The sequence below is a fragment of the Elgaria multicarinata genome, chromosome 8 (assembly GCF_023053635.1).
Source record: "Elgaria multicarinata webbii isolate HBS135686 ecotype San Diego chromosome 8, rElgMul1.1.pri, whole genome shotgun sequence".
Lineage (NCBI taxonomy): Eukaryota > Metazoa > Chordata > Lepidosauria > Squamata > Anguidae > Elgaria > Elgaria multicarinata.
This window is the reverse complement of record NC_086178.1, coordinates 14,076,481-14,102,536: the sequence shown is the minus strand read 5'-3', so window position 1 is coordinate 14,102,536 and position 26,056 is coordinate 14,076,481. Positions and strand designations below refer to the sequence as shown.

Here is a 26,056-nt window from a genome sequence, read left to right as displayed (position 1 = left end):
TGGACAGATCATTTTCTGGTTAGGGTTAGTATTATGGCTACTTATCCGCCCCTGCAAGGGTGGCAGACCTATTAAGATGTTCCACCCTTGAAGGCTGGTGGATCCTCTTGGATTCCAGATAGCCTTAAGAGGGTTCTATGGCTGGTATCGTCGACAATCCTGTTGAAGCCTTGGTCAATAGATGGAATCAAGACCTAACTAGGGCTATCAACATGATTGCTCCCAAATGTCCTCTCTGACCTGCTTCTAACTGGGTACCTTGGTATACAGAAGATCTCAGGGAGTTGAGGGGGAAGGACAACAAATAGAGCACTGATGGCGGAAAACGCAACTCAGATCCAAAAAGACGTGACATAGAGAACATCTTCGTTCCTATGGGGTGGCAATATGTGCAGCGAAGAAAGCTTTCTTATCTGCACTCATTGCGTCTGCGAATTCGCGTCTAGCAGAACTGTTCAGGATGATGAGAGGTCTAATTCAGGCACCTTCCCCCCTGAACCTGATTTTAGAGCCTTCAGTAGTTCGCTATGATGTCTTCAACTTAGATGCCGTAATTATAGCTGAAGCTGACAGTGGAGTGTCCAGCAACTCTGCAAGTAGGATTACACTGGCTCAGTTTCAGTTGGTGAGTACCGAGGACATGGACAAGCTGCTTGGACAAGTGAGGACAACTTGCCTTCACGATCGCTGTCCTTCATGGCTGGTTGTCCAGGGAAGAGATGCAGTTAAACAACAACTATCAATGCATCTCTCAGAGAGGGGAGTTTTCCATCATGCTTAAAAGAGGCGATAGTATGGCCACTTATAAAAAAGCCCTCCCTGGACCTTAATAATTACAGACCAGTGTCAAATCTTCCATTTTGGGGCGAAGTGATCAAGAGAGCAGTTGCCTTACAACTCCAAGCAGTCTTGGATGATACAAATTTTCTAGACTCATTTCAGACTGGCTTCAGAGCAGGATACGAAGTTGAGACTGCTATGGTCACCTTAGTGGATGATCTTCGCAAGAGTATTGATGGGGAGTGTGTCCCTGCTGGTGCTTTTGGACCTCTCAGCGGCTTTCGATACCATTGACCATGGTATCCTTCTGGAATGTCTGAGGGGATTGGGAATCGGGGGCACTGTGCTCCAGTGGTTCTGGTCCTACCTCTTAGGTAGGTTCCAGATGGTGATGCTTGGGGATAGCTACTCCTCAAAGAAGGAGGAGTGCCATCCTATCCCCGATGCTGTTCAACAGCTACATGAAACCGCTGGGAGAGATCATCCGGAGGCATGGGGCAGGGTGCTATCAGTATGCTGATGACACCCAAATATATTGTGTTCAACAACAGCGTCAGCTAAGGACAGTGTGTCTTCCCTGAATGAGTGCTTAGAGGCGGTAATGAGCTGGATGAGGAAAAACAAACTGAAGCTGAATCCGGACAAGATGGAGGTGTTTACTGTCAAAGGCTGTAACCTGGGTTTGGAGGTATGTCAACCAGTTCTGAATGGGGTTACACTCCCCTGAAAGACTCACAGCTTCAGGGTGCTTTTGGATCCGTTGCTCCAAATGACAGCCCAGATAGATGTGACAGACAGGAGTGCCTACTATCAGCTTCAGCTGATATGCCAGGGGCGCCCCTTCCTAGAGTTGGAAGACCTAAGACGGTATGCGCTGGTAACTTCAAGGCTCGACTTCTGCAATGCGCTCTACGTAGGGCTACCTTTGTGCCTAGTCCGGAAATTTCAACTAGTTCAAAATATAGCAGCCAGGTTGGTCACCGGTACACCCAGGGGTGAGCATATTACCCCAACATTAAAATCACTCCACTGGCTGCCAAGTTTCCAGGCAAAGTACAAAGTGTTGGTTATTACCTTTAAAGCCCTACATGATTTGGGTCCAGGTTATCTGTAGGATCACCTTCTGCCATACAATCTGCCCTGCATACTCAGGTCCTCTGGGAAGGGTTTATTCCAGTCAGCCACAACTAGGTTGGCAACTGGTACCCAGAGGACCTTTTCTTCTGCCGCCCCCACACTCTCGAATGGCCTGCTGGAGGAGATTCGTCTGCTTACAGCTCTCTCAGAGTTTAAGACAGCCGTAAAGACTAGTCTCTTCCAGTAGGCCTACCCAGATTAATTTTAAACTTAAGAATTTTAAGATGCTGTAATTGTTATTTTAATAGTGTATTAGTTTTATATGCTCTTTTAACTGATTTTATGTATTATAGTGTGTTTGGTGTTGTTCCCCGCCTTGATCCAGAGGGACAGAAGGGTAATAAATTATTATTCGATGGCCTTGTAGGTCCCTTCCAACTCTGCTATTCTATGATTATTATTGGCTTCAGAGTGATTAAATGAGTTATTGCAGGGTTTGGTGATGCATCATTTCCTCCCCTCTTACAATGACATTGTGTATTCTTCTGATATAATGTAGTTGAAACCACTAATCTCTAGAGTAGGGTAAGGAATGTGTGGCCCTCCAGATGTTGGTGGACTGCAACTACCATCACCCCTTGTCAGCATAGCCAGTGGTGAGGGATGATGGGAATTGCAGTTCAACAACTGGAGGGCCAGATATCCCCCATCCCTGCTTATAAAGTTTCTGAGTTAGATTTAGAATTCTTGTATTAAAGTTATTGAAACTAATCATGGCTTAGGTTTCCATGCTCATCTAAGATAAAAAAGAAAAAAACAAAGACAAAAAGGCAACTGTTTGTGATTCCTATGCTCCTTTAGAAGTTCTTCACATTGGTTAAAATAAGTCATGGCTTTAAAATGTTGAAAGATACTTCTCCTTATAAATGGACCGTGAGCTTGTCAGAGGCATCTGTGCGCTCCCTATTAAGACACTGAACGCTTAGCTTGATAGACTTTGGTTTTAACCAACAAGATAAGTAAGAATTATATCTTTATTTTGCTTTTTAAAAGATAAGGCACAAAAATATAGGTGGTGTCTAAAGATTAAGAGAAAATGAAGCAGTTTTTTCAAACAGTATTCCAGGATCAGTTTTGGACGACTTCTTTAGGATGCATTTTCTTTTATGTGTCTAACAAGTTTGACCACTACCCCACATGAATGGTATGTGCTCCCTGGAACATTCCCAGAATCTTCTGTAAGACTGGGGTTTATTGCCAAATAAAAATATGGGGAAAGGGTTCCCTGAGTAGAAATATATTTATTAATAATAGCTAGGGTATAACTACAGTAGCATTCAGTATGATGGGTGAGACAAAAGAAAACCACATTACCTTTCCCACCTACCAATAACAAAAATCAGCCAATCATTTAGGTGTGGTCTTGTGTAACACTCTTGCTTCTTTCTAGTATTTTTAGTTTACAAACTGCAACTAAGCTTGCATCTGTTGTAGGCGGTTGCTGACTTTTTCATTCACTTGATGTGTGTTGTGTAATTTTATGTAACCAAAATAACAGAGCTTGACATGTGCTACTAAAAGTGCTGATTTCAATTGTGTTTGTCAACCTGCATGTACAGCATTTTTTTTTCCTGTAGAGTGCCATGAACTGCAAACCTTGCTTGTATTGCTCTGTGCTATGAAGGATCTATCAGAAATAAAACCAAACTCTTTAGCTTCCACTAGGATGGTGAACGCCTTGTGCTAGAGCAGCCTTCTCCAACTTGTTGTCATGCTTCCAATAGTATTAGTAAGGGTATTTGGGGGACAATAGTGTACATTGCCATCTCCTACCACCTGTTTCAATTACGGATATGGTGGAATTATTGGAAGGGGGTTTGGGAGGTCCATACTGTTATAAATGATTGGTGGAGTATCAGCTCAGAGTCTCCTGATATCTCATCCCCTGCTTTTTTAAAAAATAAATAAATAAACTGGTAATCGTGATATATGGTGGTTGCCTTTCTCTCACAATCCTTAAAGGTGAAGTGGTCTGCAGGAAAAATAACTGTGGATGATTAGATACTTTTATAATATTTGGTAGGAATTAATTGCTGCAGTTTGGGGTTTCACTGACAAGACTTGGTTTCGTTCAAATAAGGGTGAACCTGCTTTCATATTGCTTTAGTAGATATTTATTTGGGGGGTTCTTTTTTGGATTCCTGATTGTATTCTTCTTTGGTCAAGGTAGCTTAAAACAGTTGATGAGGGAACCGACTGTATATTGAGTGGAGGTGATACTCAGGGCCTCTATGACCGAAAGCTTTGAACTGGAGCCTAGTGAACAAGATGCAGATGTTGGTGAAATTATTATTTCAAAGATGATTGCTTTGGTAAATAAAGGAGGGGTTAGGTTTCTGAGGGAAAAGAAAAGGGCAAATCATCTGATAGAATGGTTAGGGCAAAGTAACAATAAAAATAAGACATTGGTTTATAATTTTAATGTTTTAAACTTAGGTTGTAATAGAAGTCAGCTCTTTGTACATTTAATTGTTTTACTGCTTTTAAATTCTATATTGTTTTAACTTGGTTTATGGTTTAATTTGTTTTTAGCAGTGTATATTTACTGTTTTATACTGTATGCTTTTATCTGTACGCCACCCTGAGATCTTAATGATACAGGGCAGGATATACATATTTTAAATAAAAAAATAAATCTTACAATGTGGAGGATGGGTGAAAAAAAAATGCTGTCTTGTCTTGTGTCTCCCAGCCTTCCCTGCTAGGTGACTTTAGGTATGTTCTGTTTTCACAACAAATGCTCCTTTCTGAAGAGAGAATATAAATGACAGGGAAGAGGACATGACATTAAACTGTCACTTCTGTAACCTCCCCTCCCTCATCACTGGGTATTCTTTAAAAAAGGAGGTTGCAGGAGGGGGAAATGCTTGTGGCGTTCCCTCAGAAGCAGAAAAGACAGCAGTTGACAGCTTGGGACTCTTGTCTCAAGTCTCCTGCTGAACCTTGTTCAGTGAATCTCCTCACTGAGGTGTGACTGCGTCCTTTTTTACCCTCATTTTGTCCTTCCAGCTTGCTCAATTTGAGGGGGATTGATAATAAGTTCATTCCAACACAACCATTCCCAGACTTGAAAAACTGGGAATTTCTGCCACTTCTCCATCTTGAGACAACTTGCTTCACTCCTCAGACAACAGACTGATGAATTGCCTTGTAGTCAATAGGGGGCCCATTGATTTTCTTCTGGTAGTACTTGGTGTCTCTCTGCATCCTAATTTTGTGGGATAGTACTTAAGCCACAGAGGGGGTTTCTAGTCCTCTGTGGGGCTGTCTAAACATTTTCAAAGCCCCGCGGAAGCTGCGAATTGGCGCTATGTCAAATATTTGATTCAGCGGCAGATTTGCAGCCGCCGTAGGGCTTTTCCATAAAGCCGTGTGGTTAAAACGTCAAGGACTTAACCTGACTTTTTCATTAGGAGCGAGGTCACCCCTGCTCTTCTGCCATCTGACCTCGCTCTGTGGCCGATCCATGGATCGGTCCTGGTGATTTGTGGCCGGAAGAAAGGAAGAGGGCTGGGGTGTGTGGCTCCAGTACCCAGATGACTGCCATAAACTCCATGCTCCCTCCTTGGCGTAGCGATTACCAAGCGCAACACCACAGGAGGGAAACAGGAGGATTTAGGGAGAATGCGGCACCATCAAGGCAGTCCCCTCTGAGAAGCCATGTTAAGTTAGCTGAGGTAAAAGGCCAATGTTTCCCCATTCCCCTCCCTTTTACACCAAAATGTACAGAGAGACTTTTTATATACAAAGGGAAGGTTGTCTTCATACTTCTCTCCGCTTCAGCATCATAATGCTGAAGGAAATTTCTTCAAATATTGAAGAAAGGTTTTCTTCATACTATAGTTTCTGACTGAAGAAATGCCTCCCTCACACTGGGGAACATTGAAGAGCTTATTACACAAACTGGGCTTCTTGCTTTTAGACATTCAAGCACAGTTTCCCTCAGAGAGTAACAACCAGGGTTCACAGGTTTCTTTTTAGACTTCCCTGTATTAATAAAATGGGCTCCACATAAGGCAAGTATTACCCTACTAAGACAACCTTTGATATTTTGGAAATATTATCCTCTGTGAGACCAAATTCCCATCCTCTCCTCACACTAGTATGGGCCAGCAAAGATTTGAACATAACCTTCCTAAATGTAAGACTGTATCCAGTAGAGCTGACACCACCATAGAAGGGCAGCTGCTTTCCTGCTGAAGTGATCCATTAAAATATAGGGGCCTGGCTGGGGGCAGCAGAGGACAAGCTGAGAATAACCAGTAATCAACTATTTGAAGTGCTCATTACTGTAAAGTGTGTTCCCCTCCATTTATGACTACTGTTGCATCCATACACACCTTTTAACATGTGGAACTTTCTTCTGAGGTAAAAGGGCTGTGTACCAGCTGTGTTTATCATTAAATAAAACAACAATGGCACAAACCCAGTCCCTTTCTCTGACAAACTAATGTCTTGTGACTGGAAACGAAATAGTTTTGTAAAACTTCAGGTCATAATGCTAAAATAACACTCATTTTAAAATGTGAATGTTTTTACAGAATTGCATTAGGACCTATGAAAATTTTGAAGCACTTTTTTTTAAAAAACCTTTTCATTTGCTTTTCCTTGCAAGTAGCTGATTGACTTCCTTTTTTTTCATTGAAATTTTCCACTTGGATCTAAATATAGACGCTTTTATGGGTGCATGGTTCAGTTTGAAGCATGGAAGCTAAAATATAATTTGAGTAGTGTTTATTAGTATGATATTTTGAAATTTTTCTTATGCCAGGAGTGGGGAACCTATGGCTGTCCATGTTGTTGGACTAAAACTCCCATCTCTCCTGACCATTGGCCATGTTGGCTTAGGCTGATGGGAGCTGGAGTCAAACGTAATCTGGTGCCATAGGTTCCCCACCCCTGCCTTACGCAGTCAAGCTTTCCCTCAAATTACATATAGGTAGTGTTTTGTGTGTAAGGCATGAGTGGGCAGCAAATGGCAGTAAGATGTGAAGAACAGAGTTGTGTGTGCCATGCAACCTGGTCTGCACTCTTTGTGTTATGCTGCTGCCCTCATGTGTGATGGAGAGCATTGTCCTGTCAGCAGTATTGGAATAAGGTTCAGTAGGCTTCCATTGTAATAGGATGAAATTCTAAACTTGATTACTGGTTATGGGATAGTCTATCAATCTCCTCAGTTGTAGTCATGGATGGTTCTATATTATCTATGTTATGGGAGGTAGTATGCCTCTGAGTATCAGTTACTGGGGAACATGAGCTATTATGAAGGGTGGTATTATTATTATTATTATTATTATTATTATTATTATTATTATTATTATTATTAATTTATATAGCACCATCAATGTACATGGTGCTGTACAGAGTAAAACAGTAAATAGCAAGACTCTGCCGCATAAGCTTACAATCTAATAAAATCCTAGTAAAACAATAAGGAGGGGAAGAGAATGCAAACAGGTACAGGGTAGGGTAAGCAGGCACAGGGTAGGGTAAAACTAACAGTATAAAGTCTGCACAACATCAAGTTTTAAAAGCTTTAGGAAAAAGAAAAGTTTTTAGTTGAGCTTTAAAAGCTGCGATTGAACTTGTGCTCATCTCCTGCTTATGGGCTTCCCATAGGCATCTGGTTGGCCACTGTGGGAACAGAATGCTGGATGAGACAAGGCTCTTGTGTTCTTAACTGCTTTTAAATTATGTATTGTTTTAACTTGGTTCATGGTTTAATTTGATTTTAACTGTGCATATTTATTGTTTTATACTGTATGCTTTTATCTATACGCCGCTCTGAGATCTTAATGATACAGGGCAGGATAGAAATGTTTTAAATAAATAAAGAATGTTACTTCAGCAGGTAACATTACCCCCTTCCCTGTGTGATGCTGCATGGAAAATCTTGTTATTTGCCTGACCAATGTGTTTCTTATTTAAATGTTTCTAGAATGGCATAGGATCCAGCCATGGTTCTTGATTTAATATTAACTGGCCCTAATATTGGTCTGTTTTAAGTCCAGAGTAATTATACTACTCTTGTTCTGCTTTGTAGCTGGTCTAGGGGATTATGAACTCCATTTAAAGTTGGAATAAACTTTGCTAACATTTTTCATTTTGTATATTTTGCAGATCATTCTGTTTTAAATCTCTTCTGAAACCGTAACAACATCCATTCTGAAGTGATATTTAGATCCACTGAAGATGCAGCAGAGGATGGTGTATTTTCAGCAAGGGCTGTTGTCCAGACTCTTATGCATGCCTTCTGTGCTAACAGCTCAACTTCTGAAGCAAGATGACTTGTAAAAGTCAGTGTATGGAGATTTCATTAAAGCTATTGTCTGAGAGAAATATGTATCTACAATGAACACTTGCCCTGAAGGAGAGGTTGTGAACTCTCTCACAAGAACAATACTTAAACAATCCTTAACTGGAACCAGACATAAGATACTGCATCAGAATGTATGTTAATCCTAGAAGACTTAGAAAATGCCAATTTGTGCAACTACTTGCCACTTGCTTTGTACTATGTCTCATGATTTTTTGGGGACCACTTGATGACAGTACTATTGTGAGCCACATGAAATCTTATTCATATAGATACCTCATAAATAGCTACTCTTTTGTGAATGAAAGTCTGTCTCTTAGAGACAACTTGGATAGAGTAGCTGGCTATCAATACTTGATCAACCACAGGGAGAAATGTCAACGGCAAGATGTTCTCCTTCTGCTGTTTGTGAAGTCTTCACCTGAAAACCGCCACCGGAGAGATGCAATTCGACAAACATGGGGCAATGAACAATATGTTCATCACTATCTTAAGGCCAACATAAAGACCCTATTTGTTTTAGGGCAGCCAAGAGACCTTACACAAAGAGACCAAATCCAAAAGAGGCTTCAGATGGAAGACAAGATGTATGGGGATCTGATTCAACAAGACTTCTTGGATACATTTTACAATCTAACCCATAAATTACTCATGCAGTTCAGCTGGGTAAATAACTTCTGCTCTCACGCCAAGTTCGTTATGTCAGCAGATGATGACATTTTTATCCACATGCCAAATCTTGTTGAATACCTCCAAAATCTATCACAAATTGGTGTTCAGAATCTTTGGGTTGGGCGTGTACATTGTGGCTCGGCTCCCGTAAGAGATAAGAAAAGCAAATATTATGTCCCCTATGAAATGTATCCATGGCCTGCTTACCCCGATTATACAGCTGGAGCTGCATATGTAATATCGAGCGACGTAGCAGCTAAAGTACATGCAGCCTCGCAGACTCTTAATTCAAGTCTTTATATAGATGATGTTTTCATGGGTCTCTGTGCCAACAAAATGGGAATTGTACCACAGAATCATCTATTTTTTTCTGGGGAAGGTAAAGCTCCGTATCATCCTTGCATTTACAATAAAATGATGACCTCTCATGGACATGTAAAAGACCTTCACGATCTTTGGAAGCAGGCTACAGATCCAAAAGTAAAAAAAAATTCTTCTGGGCTTTGGGGTAGAATATATTGCAAAATTGTTAACATTATGCTTCTCTGTAGATTACACTATCAGAATACATATCCTTGTTTAGCTGCATTGTCCTAATACTTGAATATTAAATAGACTTACTGAGCCAAAAGTGGATGAGAAATCTCAACTATTTTCGCCAAAACATATGCAAAATGAACATGAAACGTTCCATAAAAAATTAAAATGTGAAAGCTTGGCTATTTTCCAAATTACTCTAGTAGGTTCACCAAAGTTTCCATGTAGTTGAATTTGTTTCCATATATTACAGTTTATTTGTTTCCAGGTGTTTTTAAGAATTGGATAGAGATTACTGAAGCAACCATTTACAATTCTAAATGCTGAACCATCTAATTGCCAATTGGAATTGAATTTTGGAAAACCAATTAATTAAAGAGCATATACATCTTCTGTTGTGATAAAATTTAGAAATAGCATTGATAAGGTGGGCAAGTCAGATAAATTAACTGCAAAGAAACTTTTGATATACTAGTCAAACAGCATTTTCTCTTCCTGCTATCCTCCACCATTGGTGTAAGACAGGTGAGCACAAAAAGATAGAATAGTCTCTAGATGCTATAAACAAATTTATTGATAAAAAGCCCAACATGTTTCAGCCTCTTGCTTTTTATTAGGCCTTCTCTTCAAGAGGTTGTAACAATGTCTGCAGAAATTATTCACAACACTTTGTCTTGTGCTATAAACAATGGTGACAATTTGTTGTAAATAATTTTTGCATACATTTTTATTATAACCCCTTGGAAAAAGTCCCAATGAAAACAAGAGGCCGAAACACATTGGGCTTTTTCACCAATACATTTGTTTATCGTATCCTGAGAATAGTCTCTCTTTTTGTGTTCACCACACCATTCCCAAGCACAAGCACATTTTGATCCAATGTCTAATGAATTGAGTGCATTTTACCACTACATGATACTGATCACTCAAAAACAGTTTTAGAAAACTTGATACTATATAAGCAGTGTTAGCACTGGATTTAAAGACACTTGTTCAAATGAACCCTGCAAAATTGTCCAAACACCCCAGTCCATCTTTGAATGAAAAGTACAATTAATTATTCAAAGAGTCCTAGTTGGCTTCAATGCAAATAGATTTGCCTCCCCACACACATTCATATTAAACTTGAGAAGCAAGAATCATTTTGTACAAAACAAAACTACTGAAGGAAATATAACTGAACTATGTGTCATGCGAAGATTTTTTAAAACCCTTACTGCATGGAGGTCCAATTTTTAAAAAAATGAATCTGAAGGGTGCAGGATTTCACAGCATAAAAAGCTCAGAAATATGTAAAATGTTTATGTACAATCTGTACCAATTTGATCTGCAAATATAAACTTGCTCAAGCATGAATGACTTTACTGTCTATGGTAACAGAAAAAGTTTCTCTCATTCCAACCTGTATTTTTCCTCTTCACTATATGAACAAAATAACTACATCATGTGTTTCCAGAGGAATAGTTTCTTTGATTTGGGCATACCTTGTGTTGTAACATGTATGGCTCTAGGCATATACTTTTGTCATAACTTGGTTGGGGGTGGGGGTGGAAGCTTGGGCACCTCCACCCCATTTACTTGGTTAGCTTTAAAACCTAAGTGATACAGAATGTTGGGTAAACACAATATGGTTTTTTTTTATTGGTGGTAAGATTTCCATATTACTCTAACAGATTTCAGAATAACATGACACTGGCAGCACCTACCTATAGGAACTTCAATAAAAGTCCGAAAATGCTGGAGAATCCTAATTTTGCAAGCACACATTTGATTTGTTAGCATTGCCAGTCAAATTAAGTGCCTGTATTTTGCAAGATTTTAAGGCCTAACCCAGTACCTATAAACTTACGTTGACTCTTTGAAATGGCTGTATGTGTTTGTGTTTTACAGCAGATCTGTTGTGTTTAAAAAGTATTTATTAGCTAGCTTTAAAGGACCACAGATAGTTGTGTACTACTTTAGCACAGGGAAGAATGTTTATCAAGTTTAAGAAACTATGAAGACTCTCTTTTTCCAAGAAAGGGAAGCCAGATGATTTCTTAAGCTCCTGGGCTCTGAACATTGTCTTTTTATGTCTAAAAACTGGAAATTATTAGATTTGCCAGTGTTCCAGATGCAGGGCTGTTATACAATTTATTTCTTGACTTCACTAGTAAAATTGCATCAGCCTGAATGGTCACTTCAGGGACCAGTTTTGACATTGCTGCACAAAAGTGTTTATTACTTAAACTAGTTTGTACCTGTTTGGTTTGCAGATATGTGACAAGTTGTTTTTTGTTTTTGTTTTTACAAAAATGACTATTTATTCTTGACTCTGTTCTGTACCACACATTTCGTTAAATATCAGTTTTCAATAAACAATGTTGTGTATTTTAAAAATGTGATCTACTCTGATTTCTGCAGAGTGACATCATTTGATTTAAATTAAATCTCTCTACAGTCCACGTTGTTTGATCAAGAATAGCATTTCTAACACTATCAAATTAAGATTGTTCTTCTTGCCTTAGGATGGAAGATCTCCTTCATTCAAAATTCTTTCCCATTTTTACCTCAAAAACTTTGTCTCAAAATTGCTTGTTGACAAGTTTTATTAACATTACTGACTGTAATTACTAGTGAGTTGTATTCTCTCTGCAATATGGAAGTCCTTTCAAGAACACACAAATATTTTGATGCAAAGGAAATACACTTCCTTTTTAAACTACACCTTAAATGTACTGACATTGAGGTAAGACAGAATCTAAAATGAAGGAATATGCTTTTGGGGGTTGAAAAGTATCATTTATGCTTGTCCAGACTGAACAATAGAACAGTATTGGGAGCTAAAGCTATAAGAGTATCACCTTATACCAATGGATGGAAGGAGGAACATCCAATTCAAACAGTGGAACCATTGACAATAACATAAGAAGAGCAAAGAATGGATGGGCCCCTGCAACTGTTCCTGGTTTTACCGTTCTGTAGTCTAATTAGATAGTATCATCTTGCTCCTCTTTTTGCTAGTATGCAAGGTGTGTTCATGTTGCAGACAGGCAATGACTGGGTTCAGACAACACAATAACCAATGGTGGTTTAATTCATTGGTTGGTTATTTAACCCACCATGGATTATCATTTATTTGTTGCATTTCTATACCGCCCAATAGCCGAAGCTCTCTGTGCGGTTTATCATAATTGTGTGCAGGGAGCTTTTTAACCAACGGTTGGTTATTTGGCTGAAATAACCAACACTGTGCAGAGTTGGGTACTTGAACCAACACTGGTTATCGTGTTGTGTGCAGGGTACTGTTGGTTATTTCCTTGACCACCATTGGTTATTTTGTCAGCCACAGAGTCGCAAGGCAAGAATGATCAAAGCAGTGGCTGCTGCTCTAGTCCAGCTGGCAGGATAGATTTTTTGGCAGCAATGGCTGATGGGATACTAGCAGGAGGACTGATTGGAGGGAGAGGGCAAAGGATGAGTGAGTCAACTCATCATGGACTGATAGTCAACTCTGATCCTAATCCACATCACAGTTGACTATTCTGTTGTGTGGGGAGTACCCCCTAAATAAAGAACTGCCGAGTTGATTATTATCCCACTGTTTATTGTGTGATAATAAGCCAATAGCTTAATAAGAGAGAGAAAAAGTGGTTTCAGAGGCTTTGCTGGGCAGGGGTGCAGAACCACAGGCAGGAACCAAATTGAGCCCTTCATGGCCCTCTGGGGTTCTCCTGGCCCATCCCCCTTTCCCAGTCACTGTTCATTTGGTTCTTAAAAGAATTCAAATGTAAAATAGCTGATCTAACAAAAATATGTGATATGTTCCTAAGAACAGCCTCTTCCAGAGGATTGGAAAATGGCCAATACGGCAGTAATTTTTTAAAAAAGGTTCCAGTGATGTTCTGGGAAATTCAGACTGATTAGGTTAATATCTGTTCCAGGTAAATTGGTGGAAAGAAGTACTAAAATTAAAAAAGCATATATAGAAGGAGAAGTCTTGATAAAAAAGAATCAACATGGGTTCCACAATTGCTAACGTTTTAGAGTTCTTTGAGAGTGTCAATAAACATGGGGACAGGGGTAATCTCCTGGACATAGTTCATTTGGATTTCCGAAAGGCTTTTGACAAAGTGCCTCACCAAAGAGTCCTGATCAAACCTAGCAATCATGGAATAAAAGGAGGGATTCTTATGGATCAGCAAGTGGTTAAAGAGCAGAAGGCAAAGAGTAGGAATAAATGGCCAATTCTTGCAGTGGAGGAATGCAAACAGCAAGAGGGTGTATATGATGCCGCTTTGGAAAGGCCAGCTCAAAAGCGCACAGAATTGCTGCTGTGAGGCTAAAACTAGACAGGGTAGGAGGGAGTGCAGACTATCGGGACAGAAAAGCCCGCTCCTTGACCTGCATTCCCGCACGTTTCTATCAGAGACAACAAAACACTCAGCCTCTCAATAGGAGCCTTCCAAAAGGTGGGCTACAAAACAGCGAAGCCTGCTCCTCTTTCTTCCATTCAGGCCCATCTCGTGTTGATGGCAGCGTCTACTGCTGGCCTCCACTACCCCATCAGCAGTCACCTTCCATTCAGCCCTCCCCCTGCCCAGGCTTCCTGCACCCCATCATTGGCTGCGATTCGCCCCCAGAATGCCCCAGCCTGAACCTGAAGCAAGGTCACCACCGACAGACACAGGAAATACTGTGGTGACCTTGCAGCAAAAGAAAAACTGGTAAGTCTGCAACTTTAAACATGCAGTTTTTGGGAAAAGGGTCATGGTGGCTGCGAGTTGGCAGGCTGTGTTGTATAAGCAATGCAGCGCCACTGTGCAGCCACCTCAGGGTAAATCAGGCATATAGACAGCCCCAGGGTCCCGCAAGGATCTCTATTGGAGCAGTACTTTTTAAATTGCTATGGAATTAGGAGTGAGCAGTGAGGCAACCGTGTTTGCTTATGGCACCAAATAATGGATATTAAAATGTCAAGAAATACTTTTGTAAGCCGCCATGAGAGCCTTTTTTGGCTGAATGGTGGCATAAAAATCCTTAAATAAATAAAATAAAAATAAATAAATGCAATGTAACGTAATATACACATTGGGACAAAAAAATCCTACAAAGTTTTCAACATCTGGACTGCTTAGCTTAGAAAAAAGTCGAGGAAGGGGAGACGTGATAGAGGTGCACAAAAGTATTCATGGTGTGGAGGAACTTGGTAAGGAGAGGTTATTCTCCCTCTCAAAATATTAGAACCTGGGGTCAACCCATGAAGCTTAATAGTGGGAGGGTCAGGACTGATAAAAGGAAGTACTTCTTCACGCAGAGCATAGATAAACTATGGAATTCACTACCACAAGATGTAATGATGGCCACCAACTTGGATGGAGATTAGGCAAATTCATGGTGAATAAGGCATTCAGTGGCTACTTGTTATGATCGCTATATATTACCTCCAATATCAGAAGTAGTACACCTCTGTATTCCCATTGGTGGGGAACACAAGTAGGATGGTGCTATTGCATTCATATCCTACTTGTGAGCTTCCCACAGTCAGCTGGTTGGCCTCTGGAAATAGAATTCTGGATTAGATAGGCCTTTGGTATTTCTTATGTTCTTATATGAACTTTCCATTTCACAAAGTATAAAAAGTCAGCGTTCAGTATTGGAAGGTATAGCTCTTTCAGACACAAATTAGAGAAATACACTTATGCGAAAGCCAGGATAAATAAAAGTAAATGGTATTTAAGCCAAAAAAAGGGAGGATTGGGACTCCCAAACATTAACCTATACTATGTAGCAAATAGGTTAAGACATATTGTAGAAGTAATTTTAGGGGTAGGTGATTTAGATTGGATGGAGGATAAAACTATAAACAATATAGAATTAAATTTGGATAATGTATTTTTTAAGGAAGGAGGTAAAAAATGGGTTGAAGCTATAGGTAATCAGCTCTTGAAGTTCCATTGGGAACTTTGGAGCAAATATAAGAAGGTGTTGCTTCCAAGAAGCTCCCCTTTAACACCGGTAATAATATTAAATAATTTTCCTGAAGATTTAAAGAATAGACTAAGTAAAGCTTTAATAGAGAAAAACAAAATGAAATTAAGAGAATGGTTAAGAGGGATGAACACAAGAGAAAAGATGGAAGAGGTTCTTAAAGATAGAAAATTAACTTGGCTAAATTACTGGCAATTGAAACAACGGACCAAAAATTGGGTAAGAGAAAATGGAGAGTGTTGAGAGATGACGAAGTTCGAGAAATTAATCAATAAAAAAGAAATTGATAAGGGAGAGAATACAGTGTCAAAAGGTTTAATGAGACAAATATATAATATACTACTGGAGAAAGGTTCATTGGATAGTGTAGGAAAATCGGTTTGGGAGACAGATTTGAAGATACAGATAGGACAGCAGAGTTGGGAAGGACTATGGAGACAGAGAGTGTTGAGAAATATGTCAGTGAGAATAAAGGAGAATTATTATAAAATTTTATGGAGGTGGTACCTAACCCCGGTTAGATTAAACAAGATTAATAATCAGCATTCAGCAGATTGTTGGAGGGGCTGTGGTGAAAAAGGAACGTATCTTCATATGTGGTGGGAATGTAAATATGTGCAAAAGTTGTGGAAGATGGTGTTTTCAGAGATTGAAGAAATTGTTGGAATGAAAATAGAAGAAACACCAAGAGTTGCATTACTGCAAGAAGACTTTAAATGTACTAAAGAAACTAAGGAGTTGATAACGAATTTGTTGATAACAGCAAGGTTAATCTTAGCTAGGAACTGGAAGATTCAAGGTGATTATTGTATTGAAGAATGGTATAAAGAAGTGTGGGATATTGCTATTAATGATAAATTGACGTGTAATATTAAAGTGAGAAAGAGGTATAGTAAAAACGAATGATTTTGAGGGAATTTGGAAAAAGTTCCTAGTATTTGTGTTTTCTAAGGGAAGTGGGAAACCACCAGCAGAAGAAACGATGAGTTTTTGGAAACAGGAATGAGATCCCATGGTGTGGGGTGCACTTTTATGTTGTGTATGATTATGTTAAATAGATTAAGCGTGAATATTTGATATAAATGATATTTTGAGTTTATGTATTATGTTCTTTTTTTGTTAATTGTATTGATGTAGGTAAAAAGTCAATAAAAATTTATAAAAAAAAGAAAAGAAATACACTTATGCTAGTCTGTTTAAGGATAAAACATGGGCTCAGAATACCTAATTTTTTGCATGTTTACATAAAAGCAAATTTTACTGAGTTGAAGAGGGTTCATCTGGAATTAAGTATGCACAAGACTGCAGCCTGTTTAAAACGTTCAATATCCAAATGAATTGCTACGTACTTACATTATAAGGAATGCTTATCTCTAAGAAAATATAAGTTTATATTTTTCTGTATGATCATGCTGCAATCTATATGCTGATGCTAAGATTGGATAATAGAACGGTTTGTTGATCATTTCAATTTTTTTATTTTGCAGCTTGGTCTAATTTCCAATCTGGAAAAAACCTATGTTATCCTTAGGTACTATACTGCACTGCATTTTGGAGCTACATCTTTACTCTGGATATATTTGCAATTATTGTTTGAGTAAGACATAGATAGATAAATAGATAGATTTCATAAATATCCTGAAGAGTACCACTTGAAGTGCTAACTATACAAGATTTGTTTTCTTAAAAGTAATACAATAAGTTTAGGTTTAATAGGTAAGTATTGCATGTAGTTCTGTTTTTTCCCCACAGCTTTGAATTTTATTTTATTTTTTGCACTTTTAGCCATGGTTCCTTCTAAGCCTTGGAATATTGTTCCTTTTGCCATTGATGTATAGGATACATGTATACACAATACATTATACATTTTTACAAGTTTATAGCTGTTTGTTATTTTAAAAAAAAGTTATAAATCATAGCTTCCCACCAAGAATCCTGGGAACTGTAGTTTGGCAAAGATGCTGAGAATTGTTAGAGGTTCTCATGGTCCCCTTACTTTATAAACTATGGGCTGGATCCAGATTTAAATGCGTGCAACTGGGCTGGTGGAAGCAGACTTCTTCCCCACCTACTCCCCACAGCAGCCACCTGAAAATGCTACATTATGAATCAGGAGACCCTGTGGAATGCGGTGAGCTTTGGGGGGTGGGAAGAATCCCTGAAAATCAGGTGGAGGCACCTCTTGTGAGCAGAGCCCTTCTGTCTTTCACACCCACATTGAAGGAATCCTCTTCAGAGGAGATGCTAGAATTCCCAGAAGACCAAGAGGTGCCTGGTTTCACAGATGCAAGTCCATTCCCATAAGAGGATGGGAACTTGGCATCTCAAGACGCAGGCTAGAACAAACTCTGTGAGAAGGAGTGCCTGTTTACAAAGGAAGAATTCTCAGGAGTAAAAGGACTCCTTGTGAACAGGGGCCTCCTCACAAGAAGGAATTCTTCTGGAAGCCTGATGTATTGCCTGATGTCCCTACTGGGATAAGTGATGCTTGAATGGCAGTTTTCTACCCTTTTATGCTTTACAAAAAAATTTGTGGAAAAACCTTAAACTTAACAACAATGACAACAAAAGCCCGCCTCTCTTAGCAAAGGAAGTTATTGAAGGTTTCCTACCCATTTAACTGGTTTTGGACTTTAGACCACAGATTTAATTTTATTGTTTTTAAAGACTGAATAATCTATAGAGTCTTGGATACTGTGAAAGCAATTTGGGAATTATAGCACTTTGTGTTATAATATATAGTGATTAAAGAGATGTTAAATGCATCCATTCTATTTCATCATTTGGTATCATGCTAGAGACCCAAGGAAATGGTCAATAATGTGCTGTATTTGGAATGCAGGGACTGCCTGTTATGTCGGTATTGAGAAATTTCACAAATACTTCTTAAAGGGTTAATAGTCCAGTCCTAAGACTTGCTGTACCCATTAAACTCATAAGTTCTGTGATGCATCGATAATTGCATTTAGTGTAACGTTGGTTGGGATGCTTAGTTTCTATTTTTTTTCTTTAAATAACTAGCGATACCTGCTGATAGAAACTGGCTTAATCCTTACCTTCTCCTGGTGGAAAGATTTTCTTCACTTTCGCTCATCACTAAGATTCTGCTGGAACCTCCCTGACTTGCTTCATGCATCACTTCAATCTGGATAATGATTTTGAAAAACACAACAAAAAAGTTTCTGACTAAAGATTCATTTCTTCTGTGGTGCAACGCTCTGTATAATGCTAGCAGAGGCAGCTTGTCAACGTGTTTTGCCTCCAAAACTGACAGCCAGTTGGAGCTAGTTTCACATGCTGCAAAAATCCTACTCAGCAGTGACTCTCATGTGTGATCACTATGAAGTAGGTCAGAATATACTGATCATAAACACTTTTTTCTTTTCTTTTTTGGCTCTGTGTACAATAAATTTTCATGCTCAAGAATTCTAGCAGAAAATACTGTGAACATCTGTGAACTCATAGGAAGCTTCTTTAGACTAAGTCAGACCCTACCCTCTGATGTCATCCAGCAATGTAGGTGTGTGTGGGGTGATCTTGCCCCTAGACCCAAAAAGGTTCCCCCACTCCTGATCTAGAAGCTACGTACTATGCGAAAATGGTTGTGGTGACTTGCGTTTTTGCCATTGGAGACCACATAAACAATGCAAGCTTCCTACCTTAATTCCACCTTTGGTCTTCTTTACACTTTTCTTTTTTGATAAGTCTGCTTCAGAGATGGATTTTGGAGGACTAGGAATTTCTACTGATCTCCTGTTGGTAGCTAAAAGAAGACAAACAAGCCCCACATAATATCAGAAAATGCAACACTATAAGCAAAGGCCCCAGCGTAATCAAGAGCAAAAAGTTTAATCATTTTAGTGGCTATACAGATTTAAGCAAATACTTTTATAATGTTCAATGGCTATATATTTAAAATAGGTAGGATATAGCACTCTACTGGATTAGGCAAAACATTTGAAATAAGTCTATAAAAGTCAGGGCTTTGCTTTAAAACAAATACATTTGGTGTTAAGATAATTTAGCCTTTAACCTGAGTAAATTATGTACACGTTCCATATGTTTTATTTGGCATCATTTGTTCTGTAGTGTTTACTATTTTTTGTATCATTCTGGTGATGTTAAGGGCAAAAGATATATGATGCATTGAAATGCTACTACAAATCTAAAGGCAAAACTACACAGTTACATTAAAATATAGTTTTGGCCTTCTGCGTTGTTGTTTTACTTTAAATAGCACACATAAGGGTGAGCGAAATAAATTATTTCCTTCTACGTCAGAGGTGCACAGCTCATGGGCCACTGGTGACTCCGTTGTGGTGCTTCCTCCACTGAAGGAACCACACCAGTAAGCCAGCAATTGGCCTGGATCACTGCTTTACTGCTGCTAATGGCGACAGTAAGGCAGCAATCGGATCAGGGTCAGTAGAGCATGGAGTCTGCAGCCTCCTCCCTCTCCTGGTGACCCCAAAGCATCTGGGATTGATGGGCCTTCTCTTCTGCTGCTCCCAGACTGTGGAATGGCCTGCCGGAGGAGACTCGTCAACTTGACAGTCTATTAGCATTCAAGAAAGCTATAAAGACTGATCTCTTCTGGCAGGCCTATCCAGTGGAATTTTAAGATGTTTTAATATGTTTTTTAACAATGTATATTATGTTTTAATTTAGTTTTATGTATTTTATATTTACTGTTGTTCCCCACCTCAATCAGAACCGAGAGGCAGGTAAGAAATAAATTGATGATGATGTTTCTGCCCCACTAGTGACTGCACAAAAGCTGCAAAGCCCATGGGGTTGCTAGAAGAAAGGCTTGAAGGAGCCGGCATTTCTGCTTCCACGCTGCTACTTGCGATGCAAAAACAAGTATGTTCACCGGGGGCGTAGCAACTCGCTAGGCATCCCCAAGTGTCAGTGTGAATTTGTGTGTATGTGCATGTGCCTCACTCCTCAGTGTCTTCCCCTGCCCCATGTACAGTATATATGTGTCTATGCGCCTCCCACCCACTCCAGTTTGTGTGTATATGTACACAAGCATATGTATGCACGCACGTGCAGCCCCTGGATCTTCTGGCAACAGCATTTTGCTCTTGTGACCCAAGAGGTGGTGCGTCCCTGTTCTACACCATGATCGTGCTAAAAATCTCCTCTCAAAGCTGCTATTTGTGTTGAAAGGAAAGCTGCCATTGGCGTCAGTGGTAGCTTTGTGGAGTGTGTGTGTGTGTGTGATCTTCATCAGAAATGTAGCATTGGGAAGAAAGGGTTTTAAAAACTCTACACCGCAGAGCTAATCCTAATTCCACACACCCCGGAAGGTGTTATTTAAAGGTGGTGTTTTTTAAAAAAATCCAAGAACAAACTATGTGTTTAGGAATATAGGAATTGCCTAATCTTTAGTCAGACCATTGGTCTATCTAGCCCAGTACTGACTGGCAGTGGCTCTCCAGGGTTTCAGGAGAGAGTTGTGTGGATAGGACTTACTTTGTCTTCACCTTCTAGCTATCAAATTTAAGATTCCCATGGGACCTTTCTGCAGGTGAGTTTGACCATGTGGGTGCTTTTTCCTCCCATGATTCATATATGTATTGTTTATTATATGCTCTTATTCATGGAGTTCCTAACATTGTACTGAGTCATTGATGAAACACACAGGTCCCTATTCTAAGCTGTTTATAAACTTTTCTAAAAATGCAAGTACAAGATGAGCCCTGCTGAATCTAAGCAAACCATCTCCCTATATCAGCAGCCCATGGAAAGCCGACAAACAGGGTGAAAAGACAACAGGACTCCCCCGTTGTTTGCCTTCTAACCACTGATATTAAGAGCCATACTGCCTCTGAACCTGCAGAGTCTCCATGAAATTTGTCCAACACTCTTTCAAAACAGTCTAAGCCAATGGTCATCACTTCACCTTGTGGCAGAAAATTCTATGGGTTATTATTCATTAACTACCAAAAAAAAATGAATGGGGAAAGGGAGGAGTATAAACAACTATTCATCCCAGCTGATGGGAATAGAAGAACTTCTGGAAGCATCAGGAACATGTAAATTAAATAAATATTGCATTCCCAATGCATCGTTTAATACAGACACAAGTGGCTTATTCTTATTAATGATGCAGGAAGGATGAAACTACTGCCCAAGCCAAGTAGCCACATTGGCAATAACTGCACTGTATATGGGTAAAACAATGTTGTTACTGTGAGAGTAGAATGATGAACAAGATATTGTTATCCTTGCAGTGAAAAGGGGTAAGAATTCAGCCATATAGCACCTGGCTTGGATCCTGACTTCGCTTTCATGTGCTCACATTCACAGAACAGGGCTTTCTCGCCTCCCTCGTCCCTCTGCAAACCTGTAGAAATTGCATGAACTGATAATCAATTTAGAATTTATGCCCTTGTGTTTTGAGCTGAAATGTTCAAACCTCACTTCATGGCAATACAATAATGTTCCTTAAGAGACAATATACCCCAGCTGCCTTTAATTAAAACCAGCTTCACAGCCTGATGAAGGAGGTTTTAATTACCAGTTTTCCACCCTCAAGGGCCATCAAAACTGCATGAACACTTTTGTTTTTATATGTTGCCCATTCCTCACTCACCTGCGTCCCTGTATAGACAAACAAGTGCATGAAACAGCAGCCCTTCTCCATCCTTTTCTCCCTGCTCCTCTTCCTGTGCCCAAATGTTTATTTACCTATCTGAAAGATTGGAGTAGTCCCAAGGGGATATTGGACAATAGAGAACTTCTGGATAAGAGCAAGAACAATTGCTTGCAAGGGTCGGGGCTGTAACATTTGTTCGCTGCTTAACAAGTGGATCAGACTGATCGCATAGGGAATCTCCAAGTCAGTAACAGCAGCTGCCAACTATGGGTGACCCTAGTGTGGAGACGCTCCACAAAACTGGGCTAATAAGAGATGACCTCACTAGGTGGCCTTAGGTAACCTACTCAGCTTCAATCCCCCAACTACTATATGCAATATAATTAACATTTATATACCACCTTATTTGTTAAAAAGCCATCAAAGTGGTGCACAACAATTTAAAACAATAAAACTTTGACATATTTTCCCAAAAAATAAATTTAACAGCAGTAAAACATTAAAATTAATTGAAAAGTCTAAATTAAAAAGGTTCATCTTCACATCTTTTCTAAAAGCCAACAGAGTGGAAGACAATGAAGGTTCTTGAAGGAACACATTCCAGTTCGGGAGCAAGACAGGAGAAGCCCTTTTACACGAGCCCATTAAATTGGCTTCTGTGCATAACAGTACCTCAAGAGGGCCTCTCCTGCAGATTTCAACAAATGGGTAGGTACATAGTAAGACAGGTGGTCCCTTAAATAGCTAAGTCCTAAGCAGTTTATAGCTTTAGATCAGGGCAATGTGTGGCCTGCCAGCTTTTTTTCTCCTTCAAGTCCCATGATCTCTCACCATTGGTTCTGCTGGCTAGGGCTCATGGGACTTGTAGGCCAAAATACCTCGAGGGCCACAAGTTGTCCACCCCTGCTTTAAAAGTTAAAATAAATACCACGAATTGAACTTGGAAAGCAATTAGCAACCAGTGCAGGTCTTTCAAGTCAGATGTAATATGGTCCTGATAACATGTACCAATTAGCAGCCTAAGTGCTGCATTTTGCACCAATGGAAGCTTCCAGACACCCTTCAGGGATAGCTTCACATAGAGCAACAGTTACTGCAATAGTCTAAACATGATGTAGCCTAGCCCTGGATAACTGTTGCCAAGTAAGACTGACTCAGGAAGGATTGCAGCTAGCGCCCCAAGCATAATTGTGGAAATGCAGTCTTTGCTGCCACCACAACCTGAAGATTCATGAATGCAGTAGAATCAAGAAGCACTCCCAGGCTACAGCCAGTGTGGTGTAGTGGTTAGAGGGAGTCGGATGGTCCAGGTTCTAGCCCCCACTCGGCCATGGAAGACCTCTGAGTGACTTTGGGCCAGTCACAGACTCTCAGCCTATTCCATCTCACAGGCTTGATGCTGTGAGGATAAAATGGAGAGGAGGAAGAGTATGTATGCCACCTTGGGTTCCTTGGAGGAAAAAAGGTGGGATATAAATGCAACAAACAAACAAAGACCTGTCCTTAAGAGGATCACAACCCCTTCCAGAAAGGTTTCATCCCAATCCCTGAATCAGGTTTTCCACTGACTAACAACAGCTTTGTCTTGTTTGGGTTTAAACTCAGCTTGTTCACCCTCATTCGGTCTATTACTGGGCTCAGGCAACACCACAGGCCAGTGGTCGTGGAGTCAAACAGTAATTTCTTAGCACCACATTATGGAGAGAGCCTGACCGAAAGGACAGGAACTTCTGGAAGTCAGCACCACCAAGGCCCTGCCCCGCCAGGTGCTCCAGAAGGATACCATGATTGACGGTATCAAAAGCCACCAGAAGGTGCAGGGCAGGATAACTAATAGGGTCTTTATTCTTTTTAATAGTATTGACCTCTTGCACACACTTGTAAAGTTTATGGAGATAATATATGTGAAGTGCTTTGAATGCTCATCAAACACTACATCTTTTCAGCCAACAGGCCAAGTCCAACCCATTGACCATGTACCAGGGGGTCAATTGATTGAGCAAGGGAGATATATTTTCAGGGTATTTCTAAATAAAATACATTTCCAGTCATTAAGGAACATTAACATTTTTGTCAAGACTCCAACTACTTATGCATGCTAAGAAAGTGAAACTCATAATACTACTATTGCACAGACTGTATTCTTTTAGGTATAAACCCTAACAGTTAACAATTGGGGCTTATTCATCCTTCTTTTGAAAGCTATTGACATAGATCTCCAACTAGGGGGCTCAGAAAGCCCCTGGGTGGATATGTGGTGACGTGGCATCGATAATGCAATACGGCTGCAATCACGCACACACCCCTGGGCTCTCTGCTGAAGCTGCGGCAGAGAAAAAAAGTCGGGGACTCACCCTGACTTTTTTCTCCAGAGCGAGGCAAGGATGCGCAAGATGGCGTCAAGACAAACCCCTCCATGATTGCAGCGGAGGCGTGGGCGGGCAGTGCCTGATGGAAGGCGACCTGCGATTGGTTGCCTTCCATCAGGAAGAGGGCGAAGCTGGCTCCTGTCCATGGTCCACGCTCCCTCCTCGGCATTGGGATTACCCGACACCACCCTGGGGGAGGGAAAGCACTAGGTCACATACTATAAAAGCCTCAGGCCAGATGAAACCTGATGAAGGTTTCAATCCTCTATCCTGTCTCTGGAGTATGTTACAGCTTCCCTGTGAAGAGGGAAGGAGAAGAAAAAAGGAAGGACTTTCTTCACTTCTCTTAAAAAAAAAAAAAAAAAAATTCAGAGCTGTAAGGAAGTAGTGGTTTTCTCAAGCAACATCAATGGAATTCACATCTGCCACATTTCCTGAGTCAGTTAATCTCTCCCAGTTTTTTCTACTTTCATCTTCACACCAGATGTTATTCATTAAGTGATATATTTTTTTTTACACACTACCGACAATGCAGGATGCTAAGATCCAACAGTCAGACGGATATTTGGATATGGGATATAGCTAGCATTAGGTCTTTATTACATAAAAAGCTTGAACACACTCCAGCTGTTTCCCCTCAAAAGGAAGCTGATGTGACAGCTTCCTGGGGCTAATTCATGCAATTGAACTGGATGTTGTGTATATGGATTGAGTAGATCCTTGCACTGTTTGTTGAGTACGAACAAAACTGTGAGATTGCCTCATCACACATGGTAAATGTAGTGGAAGTGCAGAGTAGCCAGGCTGCCTCTGAATCAAATCATGCCTGTATTCTTGGGTTATAATATAAAATAGCACACTACTACTACCACCACTGCACTAGCCCTCGTCTATACGACATCGATAATGCTGTGAGCCACATTGACACTCCTTCTGAATGTCTACATGGGAAGCAGCACAGTTGAGGGCTTCAGGCACCGCCACACCCACCCACCCAAGCACCCACGAGGCCGGTCCGGGGACGCCTGGGAGCATCCGCGCCCCCTCTTCTATGGTTAGTGGTTTTTTTAAGGGGAAAATGGGGCTGACATTTTTGTTTTGTTTAGCTGTAAATGTGAAGGGTCGCATTTACAGCTAACTGGGTGGGGGACAAGGGGGGAGGGATGGGGCGAGATTTCCCCCCAAAAAACCCTTTAAATTTTATTTATTTATTCTAAACAAGGTTCTGCAGAAGCACAGAGCCTTGCTCCAATCTAAAAAAGTCGGGGTAAGTACCTGACTTCTTTAGTGCGGAGCTTTAGGGCTTTGCCCCTGGATTAATTCGGAGTGGCGGCTGCGTCATGTAGATAACCTGCCGCCACTCCGAACCAATCCAGGAGCAAAGCGCCCGTGTGGACGAGTCCCTAGACAGGCATGCTGGAAAATGGTAGCTCAGAACAGCACTATTGCAGGGCAAATGCAGAACACCATAAGGGAGGGAACATAACTCAGTGGTAGAACACACGCCTTACATAATTACCGCACCTAAAAAGGGTTATTGCAGAAGATGGAAAAGTGCAGGAAAGGGCAACTAAAATGATCAAGGGGCTGGAGCAACTCCCCTATGAGGAAAAGTTACAACATCTGGGACTTTTTAGCTTAGAGAAAAGGCAAGTGAGGGGAGACATGTTA

The 26,056-nt window shown here is 40.3% G+C and overlaps 3 protein-coding genes across 4 annotated transcripts in view; 2 read left to right on the top strand and 1 right to left on the bottom strand.

Moving 5' to 3' along the window:
* ATP11B (ATPase phospholipid transporting 11B (putative)) overlaps positions 1-26,056 on the top strand; it is a 508,285-nt gene that overhangs the window by 335,001 nt on the left and 147,228 nt on the right. The gene's annotated exons all lie outside the window — the stretch shown is intronic.
* The window catches only part of MCF2L2 (MCF.2 cell line derived transforming sequence-like 2), a 282,358-nt gene that overhangs the window by 139,930 nt on the left and 116,372 nt on the right, over positions 1-26,056 (bottom strand). Inside the window, exons 14-15 of the mRNA XM_063131918.1 lie at positions 19,072-19,175; positions 18,469-18,557 (exon numbers count right to left, since the gene is read on the bottom strand). Of these exons, the coding sequence (XP_062987988.1) occupies positions 18,469-18,557; positions 19,072-19,175 (193 nt within the window). The remainder of the gene's footprint in view (positions 1-18,468; positions 18,558-19,071; positions 19,176-26,056) is intronic.
* Positions 8,063-9,573, top strand: B3GNT5 (UDP-GlcNAc:betaGal beta-1,3-N-acetylglucosaminyltransferase 5). The gene has a single exon (XM_063131914.1). It carries the CDS (start codon positions 8,366-8,368, stop codon positions 9,500-9,502), a length of 1,137 nt encoding a protein of 378 aa, XP_062987984.1. The 5' UTR covers positions 8,063-8,365; the 3' UTR covers positions 9,503-9,573.

Excerpts from the sequence above, each read along its gene's own strand:
- B3GNT5 (XM_063131914.1), top strand. The coding sequence starts at position 8,366 with ATGTATGTTAATCCTAGAAGACTTAGAAAATGCCAATTTGTGCAACTA.